The sequence below is a fragment of the Pteropus alecto genome, unplaced genomic scaffold (assembly GCF_000325575.1).
Source record: "Pteropus alecto unplaced genomic scaffold, ASM32557v1 scaffold1142, whole genome shotgun sequence".
NCBI lineage: Eukaryota > Metazoa > Chordata > Mammalia > Chiroptera > Pteropodidae > Pteropus > Pteropus alecto.
In genome coordinates this window covers 1-14,007 of record NW_006432497.1, presented here as the reverse complement: position 1 = coordinate 14,007, position 14,007 = coordinate 1, and the positions used below count along the sequence as shown (strand labels likewise).

Genomic DNA, 14,007 nt, shown 5'->3' with positions numbered 1-14,007 from the left:
CTACAGTTAGTAATCAATGAAACATACTCTTGAAATCATATCAGAAGGTATTTAAATATTATTTCTTGTCCAAATTAAAAGATAAAATGATTAACATTAGTTGTATTAAAATTTTTTTTGCTGAGAATGTTATTTTAGTAGGCCTATAAAATGTTTAGATTTAAAAACAAATTTGAGAGTATATTTAGCACTCAAGCAAAAAATGTAACATACAGATGGCATATTATGGAATTATATACTTTAAACTTATATAATTTTATTTAAAAATGCCCCCCATAAATTTAATTTAAAAAACAAATTTGAAAAAGAAATTTGTAAAAGATTAAAATTGCTTTTATCAGGAACTTTATTTCAGTGACACATACTTACCAGAATAAAAAGCAACCCTAGCTTTGCCTTAAGTTAAATTTCAGTAGACGATGGAATTCATAACAGGTAAAGATACATACTAGTTCATAGTAGACAATTAATAATTGCTATTGTTGATACTTTTTTTGTTCTTGTTAAATTAAGCATAGATAAGTTTATCAAATAGATTGTCTCAGAGCGAAACATGTACCGAGTTGCTTGACGTGCAGCAAATGAGCAGGGAATGATATTTTTATCAAAGCAAGTGATGCCACAGTGTTTTCCACCAAGAGCTTACTTGTGCAGTTCTTTTCAGATGCAGTGTTGGAAGACAAGATGTGTGGAGAACTGCTACAACACCATCAGATGAGCTCATCAGACACATATTTGATGCACAAAATTAAGCATCTTTGAATTAAGACAAACAAACACCACAGAGTTAAGAGAATTAGATTGTAAGATAACATATTATGAGTCCCAGGTTTTTGAAGATGCAAAATAATAATTCACTTGCTATTTGTATGTCAACTATTAAAGCACTCAGTCTGGCTGAATAACTTACTGAGACTGAAATAAAAAAACCAAAAACCCTGTTTAAAAAATTATTCAAAACATAATAATAATAACTATTGGTACCAATTATTTTGCATTTAATGTTAGTAGGCTCTATGCTAACTGACCTATCTCATTTAATTCACACAAGACAATAGAAATACTTGAAAAAAAATCACATAGCTGGTAATTAGTGAAGTAACAGGCAAATAACCAACTAACCAACCAAACAAGCAAACAAAACGCATAAAACAAAACCATAAAACTTTTCCATTAACCAATATCTTATACAGACTCTTCAACTAACTTACTTTCATTGAGCCTCAATTGTCTCATCAGATATACAAATAATTACATCCACCTTCTAGGACACTCCTGCAGAATAAGGAGAACCTTGTTTCAAAATGCCAAGCTCAGTGCTGGACACAGTACATTACACACTAAGCAATGATAGCACTCTCCCCTATCACTTCTCTATCCAAACAAAGTGATCAAATTTTAACAAATCAAAACTGTAAGTAATAACTTTGAAAAAATAAAAAAGGTCTTAAACAATTTAAAGGAAAATGTAAAAGCTGGAAAAGGGGAGGGATTGCTATCAGAATAAAATAATAGAGAAGAGTTTGAACTAGAAGTCAGAGTGATAAAGGGCAGGATGGGCTGATTTAGAAGAAAAGAAATGTGATTAATCAAAGAGGACACAAGTTTCTGAATGATACTAAGAAGGAACAGTATTGAGATGGAGTCTGTGGGACGCTGAAGCAGAGTAGTGTGGTAGATATTGGGTGAGAAACAAAATCTGAAAATTTAAGTATCTGTGAACACTTAAATGGTTAATAATCTGGCATCTAACAAAAACTATTTCATTGTCTAGTAATCTCTTTGTTTCCCCCATTCAACGATGAAAGCAACAAAGTCTATGGCTCCAGGGAATCTCACTCAGGTGACTGAGTTCATTATCATGGGAGTCTCAGACCGTCCAGAACTCCAGATTCCTCTTTTCTTGGTTTTCCTGGTCATCTATGGGCTGACCGTGGCAGGGAATATGGGCATCATCACCCTCACCAGTATCGACTCTCAACTTCAGACTCCTATGTACTTTTTCCTCCGGCATTTGGCCATCATGGATCTTGGAAACTCTACTGTCATTGCCCCTAAAATGCTGGTTAATTTCTTGGTTTTGAAGAAAACCATATCCCACGATGGATGTGCAGCCCAGCTGGGTAGATTCTTAGTTTGTGTCGTGGCTGAGATTTTCATGCTGGCTGCAATGGCCTATGACAACCACGTGGCTATTTGCAATGCCCTGTGCTACATAGTGGTGGTGTCTCCACAGATTTGCTTTCTGGTGTCCCTCACGTACTTCCACAGACTGACCACAGCACTGACTGTCTCTTTTTCTGTATTCTCTGTGTCTATTGCTCTTCCAGTGTAATCAACCATTTTTACTGTGATAACATCCCTTTGTTGCCATTGTCCTGTCCTGATACATACATTCCAGAAACAGCTGTGTTTACCTTTTCGGGGACCAATTTGTTTTTCTCTATGATTATTGTTCTAATATCCTACTTCAACATCATCCTTGTCATTTTGAGGATACATTCTTCAGAGGGGCGAAAAAAAGTCTTTTCCACCTGTGCATCTCACGCGATGGCTATCACTGTGTTCTACGGGACTCTTCTCTTCATGTATTTGCATCCGAGGACCAACCACTCATTAGATGCTGATAAAATAGCCTGAGTCTTCTAAATGCTAGTGATACCAATGCTGAATCCCCTCATTTACAGCCTAAGGAACAAGGATGTTAAGGACACATTGAAGAGATTCCTCGATAACTCATGTCAATCGATCAAACCCATGTCAGTTTAAAACTACAGCTGTTGTCATTTAAATTTTTCTTTTTGCTTCTGAAAATCCTGCTGTTAAGTGAAGAGTCAATAAATAGTTGAAAATCCCATTAATTTCAATGGGAAAAATCTTCATCTTTTTTTATTCCAATCTCAAATACTCAATTTTCTCTTTAGAAATGCACTAGAATCGATCAAACCCATGTCAGTTTAAAACTACAGCTGTTGTCATTTAAGGATTTCTTTTTGCTTCTGAAAATCCTGCTGTTAAGTGAAGAGTCAATAAATAGTTGAAAATCCCATTAATTTCAATGGGAAAAATCTTCATCTTTTTTTATTCCAATCTCAAATACTCAATTTTCTCTTTAGAAAAATGCACTAGTTGACCAAAGAAAACCCACTTAAATAAGTAATAAACAATAATTTGAATATATGGATTAAAATCAAAGGGAAGTTCCTGAAGAGTTTTCATCATTTCTAAACAGAGAAGCCCTGATAGGTGGTGGGGGAGGTATGCGAGACTCATTTCTCTGAAAGTGGTCAATGTAAGTTCATCTACTTTGCCACAGATATCTTTTGTTCAACTCATAAAAGTATTTTTATTTTTGCAGCATATTATCCATCGATTTTGGACCCACTTATTTTTTTTATCTTCTACTTAAAACAAATTTATATAACAAAATAATAAGCCTCTAGGGGAAAATAAAAATGAAATTTAAAAAGCTAATACATACATGGGAATAAGACATGTGGCAAAACAGACTGAAAGCATATATTAAAGGAGATTCTACTTTCTTTCCATCTCACTTTGTGCATGTATGAAAGGCAAAATGTTGATATTCATCACAAAATGGTGTAAAATAAACTTTTCCTGTTATATTTTTATACTAAAAACTATTTTGTAGAGTTAATTATCTTTATTATGAAATAATATCTATAAACACCACTTATTTTAGCATTTTTGTTCATTGTGTTTCGGAATAAAACATTATTAGACCTAAAAATATGTAATTGTTTTGAAAGTGACACCTATTCTCAAGGGTACTCATGCTCCTCGACCAAAAAAATAAAAATAAAAATAAATTAACAGTCATTGTATGCCCTACCTCCCTCTGTACATGTAAAACACTGCTAACATACAAAGAAGTGAGGAAAATGGGTGTGACATGGGAAGTAAAGATAATAGAAATTAGCACAATTCAGAATTTTTTAATTTCAAAGGTAAAATTGAAATTTTTTAAGGTCAAAGGTAAAATTACCTCAGCCACAAAGGTAAAATTCTATCTCAATGGAAATGAAAAAGCCCTTTCGAAGAAATAATTCGAAAATGAAGTAAACTGCACTCACTGCAGACGTGGCTGGAAGGAGGTCAAACAGCATCAGGCCTCCTTATTCTTAGAGTGATTTAAGAACCGCGCTGCAGAAGAACTTCCCACATGCCCTTCTCAAATATTCTCCCAACCTTAAACCATCATGCTGGCTCCTATCTCTGACTCCTTCTTACTTCTCTTTTTTTCTTTCTGTATTTCAGTGAAAGGCTATAAAAACGTTCGTCCCTTCTAATAAGCACAGCTATTACTTTATGAAGCTTGAAATGCTTCCATCCTTGATGGGCCCGGTTGTCACCTACTCCAAGCTTCTGTACAGGATCACTTTTAACTCTTTCATACTTGGAAAAGTAATTTTATAAACAATAACCATTATCAGGGTTGGAACAATTTTGTTGACACAAATATCAGCGATAACGAATTCTTTACTTCTTCTCACAAAATGAACATGCATTGGGGTTCACTAACTTATCAAACTGAATATTAAAATATATAATATATAACTAAATATCAAAATATACACTTCTTATAAAGTCATTCTAACAACTAAAGCAGTTTGAGCTATAATGGTCAGAAAAGGTTACTAACGATTTTTAAAACACACTTTATAAAATGTACCTGTCAAAGATCCAGAATAATACATGACTGAAGGATAAAGATTATTGATGTTTACATAATTATAAAAACTGATTGAGACATGGAGTCATGAAAGTATATTATTAATAAGTCTAGCCATGTGCCCAGGAGGAAAAGTAGACATCTGGACGTCAGCCAACCCGTCTCTGCTGCTGAGTGGACATCCATTTTTTGTGTCACTTCAGTAACTACTTCATCAGCAGTATCCAAAATTATCAATCTTAACAATATTAAGCACATTCAAATATTAAAATTATAATTTTTAAACTTTTTTCTTGACATGGATTGTGCTTACGGCATCTTTGTCTTTCAAATCCAGGTTAGTATTTGGATTATTGTTAAAAATAATGTAGTAAGTAAGACAAATAAAACAATATTTGCTTTATAAAGTTAAATATGATTTAATTATTTATTGTAATCCCTTATATATGTGAGCAATATATATTATAAGTTAAATGTCCAGAGTATGAAATTCTTGTATATTGAGGGCAGAATGTATATTGATACAGTAAGTGTTATATAAATTTATCCTTATTTAAATAAATTAAATGTGCTCATTTTACTCAAATCAGTGACCCTCTCCAGGAGATATTTCACAGATATGTTCATTCAAGGATCAGTGGTGACCACACACACAAAAAGTTGTTAAGTATGGTGATACATAGAGATGTTAAGAGTTGGTAAGTAAATTCCTGTTACAATGGTAACAAACATATATTAAATGGGAATAGACCCAGATTAGAGAGCAATTTATTAAATAGAAGTGAGCAAAATACTGTTGTGCATGTACTAAAATGAATATACTTCAAAAACCTTTACTTGAGTGAGAACATTTAGATATCAAAATGAGTTTCATAACACCATAGGTATGCACATGAAAACATACATTATATTTATTTTATAAGCCTGTCTTCTTTTTAAAAGACATATATCAACTTCCCCAATATGGAGATGGGAAATTGAAGTGAAAATATAAAATAAAGTCTGATGATGATTATGGATATGAAATGAGGGTACATTAATTCAATTTAGTCACTTATGTTAAAAAAACATGAGTAACGCACATATTCTTAATTCTTGTTCCTTCTGGATTTTTAAAATACTATAGGACATGTTTAAAGATTTTTGTCTTCATCTTCAGACAAAATACTTGGGAATAAACCATTGTGGAATATGCTGAATATGACATAATTTATGGAGAACCAAAACACATATCTAACAGAAAATATACTTACATCCAGATATTTGAGTGATGCAGTAAAAAATAAACAAATAACAAAGTAAAGTAGATGAATTATATGTAAAAGAACACTTTGTCAATAGGAAAATCAAAGGTACCCTGGATGATTAACGAAGACTCTAGCATAATTTCCTGTTCTCCAAGGCTTTGAGAATAATCAAGAAATTGCAGTCAAGTTCCCAGGGGAGGGGCTCAAAGGAGAGAAACAATCATAAGTTCTTCTGACTGCAGGTAGGTAAGTCATCATAAGGGGGAACACAAAGCCATACCTCATTTTAGGTGAGTAGATGGCACTGATCACCTGATCACTAGACTAGCGGCAATGACAATTTTTGATGCCTGTCTTCAATTTAGATTTGAGAAATGAATATAATCACCAATGTCAGACTCTGTAAATTATAACACACATATTAGTAATAACTTTTTATGACTATATTTTCTAGTAAAGTGTTTTTCCACAATTATTTTGTTTTTTGAGGATCGTAAGCTTCCTAATTTCTATTTGTTAAGATTTCGATATTTATATGAGGATGCGAAATCATAAACATTCTGAGGTCGGTATAAACATTTTTGGAAAGCTTCACCTACAATGTGATCTAAGCAAAATGCTGATGGTTGGGACAAAGTTACAGATGCTCCATGTGTACCTGTGCCTCAAGTACTAATAGATTTCTAATAAGACCTCCAATTATTCAGTAATGTGATATATTCACTATCTCTTATTAACATGCAAAGTTTCATTTGTGCTATAGATGTTTGTGATCTTGTTTTACTAATACCCTATAGGAAACTGGTTTTACACAATTCCACCAAGAGCAAACCCTGAGGTGAAGACTTGGGTATATTATGTTTATTTGGTAGGTTATTTCAGGAAACAAAAATAAGGAAATAAGGAAGTAAGGACTGGGAAGGCAGGAAGCCAATGAAGTGTGAATAGAGTGTGGATTACTGCTGTAGCAGCTAAGGTTTTATCATTTGAGGTGCAGGGAAGTGTCCTTCAGGGATCTTCAAGAAGGATAGAAAAGTTTGGGTGCTCATCCATTGATCCGTGTCCTTATCTGTGGTGCATTGCTCCCTGACACATTAAATCTCAGGTACTTCCAGCCTGCCTTGCACATGGACAGAGGAAGCTTCCAAGACCGTTTGCCCTCAGAAAAATAAGTAAAACACTTGAGATGGACTTGAAATCTATATAACTTTATTAACCAATGTCACACCCCAATAAATTTGTTAAAATGATATGGGAAACTGCCAGCATTCTAAAAAAAGTCTACTGTGGCTGTAGACCAATTCAGAGGTGGCACAAACCGATAAGGAATGGGGAGAAATATGTATCTGCTATAGTGATATTTGCAAGACCAAGTTGATGGCAAAGCCAAAATAATATACAATAGACTCTTTGACTTAGACACATATGTCCATGGCACCATAATGATAGTTTGTCTTTTGCCCCTAATATCTTTGCATTAAATTTCTTTTCATATGAATCATGAGGATAAAAGCTGGGAAGTTGCTCTTAACACATTTACAGTGTGGGCAAAACCAAGTTTTAAATCAGTACAATTAAAGGGTCAAGCCAGATCAATTCTTGGAAAAAATTAACATACCATTCCTTAAACACTTCAGAGTTCTCGGCTTGGTTATTCGCTTTCTTCACTTGTAATGTGCCAAAATGCTTTAGGGAAGTTTTCTTCTTAATCTGTTGTTCTTCATGTTATAAATCACACGTATCAAATGTGAAAAGGAAAAATATAGTTTGAAGGTTGGAAAGAAAAAGTAAGAGAACTTCCCACACCTCTCTATGAGTCTCACTTACATGGCACAGATGCAACACAAACCACGTGACTCAACTCACTGAATTTTGCCAACATGTTTGAGAATCTAGCATAATGGCATATAATTATAATGAAGAAGTACAGTTTCTTAAAAAAATCTTCAACTTTTATGATAAACTACATAATAGTAGTTTGGGGTTTGGCGCTGAATCCCACACCCAGTGAGTTTACCACTGCACGTCTTAAGTTACAAAATGCGGATATTTGCTAAGTAGGATATGTGAAGCAGTATATTTTGTCAGATTCCAAAGCTATAACTAGAAATGATTAACGTTGGTTTTGTATATGTTGGTGCTGTCACATAATTGCAGAGTTAGTGGTCTCTTATTGAGATAATGTAGTGTTTTTCACATACCAAGGAATGGAAATGTATAGAGGGGCTCATGGCATTTTTAGCTGTTAGATGAGAGAAGTATGTTGTAGGTCCATGTTTTATTATTTTCAAATAATATGTGTAAATTTTTGCTAATTCTAACTAACCCAAAGACTGCTGAGCTTGACATATTTTGAGTCATTTAAAAATATATGATAAACCCTCCGCCAACATTATACTTAATAGTGAAAAACTAAAATTCTGTTTTTTTTTTTAATCTTCTTTCCCTCTTTCTTTCTGTAACTTCTTTGAATAAGAATATGATGTTCTGAATTTGACCATCCCATTTATCTCTTTTGAGGTTATTTGCATAATTTTATAGAATATTTAGTTGAGATTGGGAGTTTGCATTTGCAAAGGAAAATATCCTTGGGCTTCAGGTCCATTTCCTATGTCCTGGTGCAACTCTGAAGTTTGTGCTTCCTTCACAAAAGGGTCAGGCTTGTTGCTCAGTCTCTTGTTTCTCTCTGACTAGTGCTTTGGCAGCTGCAGTGGGGAGATGTGGGTCAGATAAAACTATCAACTCAATTGAGATTCAGAAGTATTTCAGGGATTTGCAGAATAAGGTGGATGTCAGGATGAAGAGGTTTGCCAAATATAAAAACTGATGTAGAATCTGTCTTTCTTTGGATATAATTTTTCATAGCTTAAGACATTAAATTTTGCCATTTTCCTTATTTGGTTGCTCCTAATGAATGCTTATTTTTACTTTTTTGGTAAATATTTTAATATTCAGAATAGAGTTTTAGGAAGAATAAATTTTTGAGGCAGATTTAATCTGTTAAATTAATCTTGAATTTCTATTTTAGTTTTCTTGAAACTTAAATTTATTTAGTGGCATTCAGAAGTTTCAGTTTTAAGGCTATAGGAGCTTAAACATTTTTTTTTCCTGACATTAAGTTCTTGACCAGTGTTGGATTGATTTTTATACAGATGAACTAAACATTCAATTTCATCATCTTCTACAGAGATAATCACTTTTTCCAGCTCCATGTATTGAATAGACCATTTTTGTCTGACTGTCCTAATAGGCCACCTATGTCACAGACCATAGTTCTATGTCATCATGAGTTTCTGAATTGTGAATTGTGATCCATTAGTATGTTTGCCCATTTTCATGTCTATGCCACATTGTCTCAACAAATCTAATTTTATAAGTTTTAATATCTGATAATGCAGGTCTTTTCAAAACTGTCTTGCTTATTCTTTATAATTTATAGTTTAAAAATACATTTAAATCCATGTCAAATTACATAAAATGCTCCAGTATTTTATATTAAATATATTTTATGTTAAACAAATAGATTAATTTAAACAGAATTCACGTTTTTATAATAGTGAATAGTACAATCTAAGAGCATAGAATTTCTACCAATTTATTTAGGACTTTTATAATGTTTCTCATAAATTTTTAATTCTTCTTTTAACGGTAGGTTTAGTCTATATTTTCTAAGATATTCTATCAAGTTGGAAATTTCCCTTTACTTCTTAATTTCATTTTTTTGTACACTCTAAATAGTACTATTTATTCATTTATTAACGCTCATTTTTTTTTAATTCAATCTGATAATGTAGTAAATAATATAGATTTTCCGAAACTCAAACATTCAGCCAAACTCGATCAACCAAGCTTCAACATAGTATAATGTATTTTTATTCAATTTTGGAATAGATATCAATGATATGTGCATACTATTTAAGATAATATCTATGTAAGTGAAATGGTAGTCACGAATATATTGCTTTTCATTATATATTTTTTTAAATTCAGGATTTTGCTATTCTCTTAAGATGATTTGCAGTGTGGTCATCATTTTTATACTCTGAAAGATTCTGTAAAAAATTTAGATGATTTTTTTTCCATAAAAGATATGAAGGACCTGTCTTTAAAACAATGAAAATGGAAAAGGAATTAAATAAATAGAGTTAAAGAAAAAACAACCTTTAAATTAAAATTTAAAACCTATAAAAGCATAGTGGAATTTAATTTAGAAAATCAAATGGATAGTGGAATGAGAATAGCATCTTCATATGGCAGTTATAACATAGAGAAGTAAATCAAAATCTATTAGATGAGTTAGCAATGATTTTCTTTGGAGAGTGGGACTGAAGTTGCAGGGTCAAGAGGTGGAGGGCTATATTACTTTGTATTATAATTTCTTCTAAAATTTCTTTAAAATCTATTTAACCAAATATGTGTCTTTTAAATAAAAAACATTTAAAAATATCAGATTTCCCAATGTAAGCTAAACTGTTCTTTATTTTAATTAAATGTATTAGAGTGACATTGGTTAATAAAGGTATGTAGGTTTCAAGTGTATAATTTAATAACACGTCATATGTATATTGCATTGAATGTTCACCACCCAAGGTTAAATTTTCTTCCATCATCTATATTTGACCCCTTTTAACTTTATCTACCTCTCCTTTCATCTCTCTAATAACCTTTGTTCTATTGTCTGTGTCTATGTTTCTTTATATTTCTAATGATATTCTATTGACAGAACCATAAAGGATTTGCAATGATAAGCACTTTGTGGCACAAAAAATAAAATAGTTACTATATCTGTTAGGTTACAATGTTTTCTAAATTTGGTTCTACATTTACTGATGGAGGTGGGTCTCAATTTAAATTGTTGTACCTAAAATCCTTGGATTTGAGTTACCTATAATGGGTTTGCAAACTAAAAGGTTACCAGATGATACCTTCTGAAATCTAATGACTTTTCTAATGCTCTTTTTTCTTCCCCCCACAGTAGTTTCCCTTAATGGTCTAGATGGAACGGCAAAACCTAACAGTGCCGAAAGAATTCATTCTCATGGGAATCACAGACCGCCCTGAGCTGCAGGCCCCCTTCTTCGGGGTGTTCCTTGTCATCTATGTAGTCTCAGTGGTGGGCAACTTGGGCTTGATCATCCTCACCAAGATAGACTCCAGGCTGCAAACACCCATGTACTTCTTTCTCACACACCTGGCATTTACTGATCTTGGTTATTCAACTGCTGTAGGACCAAAAATGCTAGTAAGCTTGGTTGTAGATCAACATACAATCTCCTATAATTGGTGTGCTACCCAACTCTCTTTCTTCATTATGTTTATTACTAGTGAAATTTTCCTTCTGTCAGCAATGGCTTATGACCGTTATGTGGCCATCTGCAACCCTCTGCTCTACAAAGTCATCATGTCACAAAGATTATGTCTGTTGCTAGTGGCAATACCCTATCTATACAGTGTCTTTTTGTCTTTGCTGATCACTATAAAAATTTTCATTTTGTCATTTTGTGAGTACAATGTCATCAGGCATTTCTACTGTGATAGTCTATCATTGGTACCTTTGCTGTGTTCAGACACACATGAAATTAAATTATTAATTCTCATATTTTCAGCTTTTACTTTGGTGTCATCTCTTCTGATTGTTCTTGGATCCTATTTGCTGATCTTTGTTGCCATCCTCAGGATGCACTCTGCAGATGGCAGACACAAGGCCTTCTCCACCTGTGGATCACACCTGACAGTGGTGGTTCTATACTATGGTACTCTCTTCTTTATGTACGCACAGCCCAAGTCCAAAAATTCATCTGATACTGATAGAATGGCCTCTTTATTTTACACTTTGGTGATACCCATGCTGAATCCCATGATCTACAGTTTGAGGAACAAAGTGGTGAAAAATGCCCTGACTAGAACCTGGACCTTGTGTGCAAATATCCTATTGAAAATTCACTGTAAGATGTGCTAGCAAGTGATTATGTATTAGACAATGTATATTATAATAGGATCGTTTAACCATGTGCTTTTACTTCCATGAGATGGACAAGATACAATGTATGATAAGCACAGAAATAAAGAAAATTATTCATCGTTTTCAAACAAAATGTGTCGCTAACTGATGACTACACTCTGTTCCTACTTTAGATAGTAACCTTTACTCTCAAATTTAGACCAGATGACGTTCTTACATATTTTCACATGTAGCCTATTTGCTCTAACTAAATATTTATTTTTATAAAGCCAGCCTGTATTTAGCAATTTTATCTGTAGTTCCTAACATGGTAAAGAGGCAATAACAATGATGCTCAATAGATTTTATATAAGTGTATTCATTCAAAGAAATAAACATGTACTCTTAAGTTTAACAACAAAAACCACTCACTCTATAGGACTTAGAGAAAACACAAAATACAGGTAGAATGAGAAGTGGGCTATATAGTATGATAGATGGTATTGAGCAATATGAAAATGAAATAAAGCAAGTAACCAGAACGGAGTTCAAATTTTAGCTAAGGTTGTCATTGAGACCTCTGTGAGGATGATATTTAAATGAACACTTGAGAAGGATAGTGAGCGCACTATATGGACATGTAGAGGAAGAGACCTAGGCTTTGCTGGTCCACAGAGGGAGAACTGTCAATGAAACAGTTCTTAAGTGATGATATTATTGTTAGGAACATAAGAGTCAAAGATGGTTGGAGCATAAGGTGTGATTGGGAAGTGGAGGAGATAAGGATAGACTTGTAACAGATTTTGACCCAGTAGGATCATATAGACTCTTGTAAAACTTGCCCTTTCTTCTGAATGATAAAAGAACCCCTGGAGGATTTAGAGTGAAGAAGTGATTTAAAGCATCTTTCGTTAAATGACAGCTCTGACTGCTATGCAAATAACAGACGGTAAGATACCAAGTCTTGGAAATGGGAAATCATGCAGGGGTTTATTCATGATAATTTGGGAGAGAACAGAGGCTTAAGCCAGCATGGAAAGTCAGAGAATGAGAAATGATTAGAGCCTTGGCATATTTGTAAGAAGAAGTCAATAACATTCTTCATATTTATGTGGTTTGTTAGAAGCTTGAAAAAAAGATTAATACTTTTAAAAGAATAGAAATACGAGTTCCAGAGCTCACCAGAAGGCATGTTGAAAACTCTTTCTGTTTCCAACTTATATGGTGTAACAGAGACTGAACTAAACCGCCCATTAAAAAAAGAAAAAAATACAACAAAACATAAAGAAAGATATAAGAAATAACAGTTTTCATAACATTGACACCAGGCGATGAAGGACAGTTTCCCTGAGAGATGAGGAACAAATGAGGTGAATCCTATAATTACCCATCCTGCCTGGTCTAAGAGCGATTCCAGGCTGCACTGCCATATAGTCAAACTTAAGTGAAACCTAGAAGAATTAAGTTGAAGAGTCAGAGTTGAGAGTCCAGTGAGATCAAGGTAGCTAGAGTTGCGAGACAGAGTACCAAAGATAAGGAGCTTCATAGAGAAAGGAAATTGGATCTGCAAGGAATCCTTCTCAATTGCTCCACAGAACTACTGATCAGCACAGGCAACTGGCAAACAAACACCTAAGACTAAAGAGAAAAAAAAAAAATCATCTGAAAGGATTAAAGACAGCAGTGCCCAGAATTCAAACAGAGGCAGGAATTGTTCCAATTTGTTGCACAGAAAGTAGAAATGGAGCTTTACGTTGAGTACTCAAGAAAGTCTACCCCAGTAGAGAATAATTAACCCTAAAGTGAGCATTGCTCTATATCCATTGAAGAAATCTAAAAGGAAATGATACACACACACACACATGCACACACACACATACACACAGACCTCAGTCTTTGCTTCTAAAGGACCTCAGACGATTGGACAACACCTCCTCACATTCTGGTGGTTAATTAGCTGTAATCAAATGTATTGATTAATGTCAACTTGTTTTTCAAAAAAAACCTTCACAGCAACATCTAGACCGAGCTTTGAGTAAAGAACTAGGCACCATTCTCTAGCCATTGGACATAAAAAATTACCATCAAAACGAAGAAGAAAGAAGAAAGAAGAAGAAGAAGAAGAA

At 33.6% G+C, this 14,007-nt stretch overlaps 1 protein-coding gene and 1 pseudogene across 1 annotated transcript; both read left to right on the top strand.

Moving 5' to 3' along the window:
- Positions 1–1,819: 1,819 nt before the first annotated feature.
- On the top strand, positions 1,820–2,769 carry LOC102893880 (annotated as a pseudogene).
- Positions 2,770–10,936: 8,167 nt separating this feature from the next.
- LOC102893638 (olfactory receptor 8K3) lies at positions 10,937–11,899 on the top strand. The gene has a single exon (XM_006907462.1). It carries the CDS (start codon positions 10,937–10,939, stop codon positions 11,897–11,899), a length of 963 nt encoding a protein of 320 aa, XP_006907524.1.
- The last annotated feature ends 2,108 nt before the right edge of the window (positions 11,900–14,007 follow it).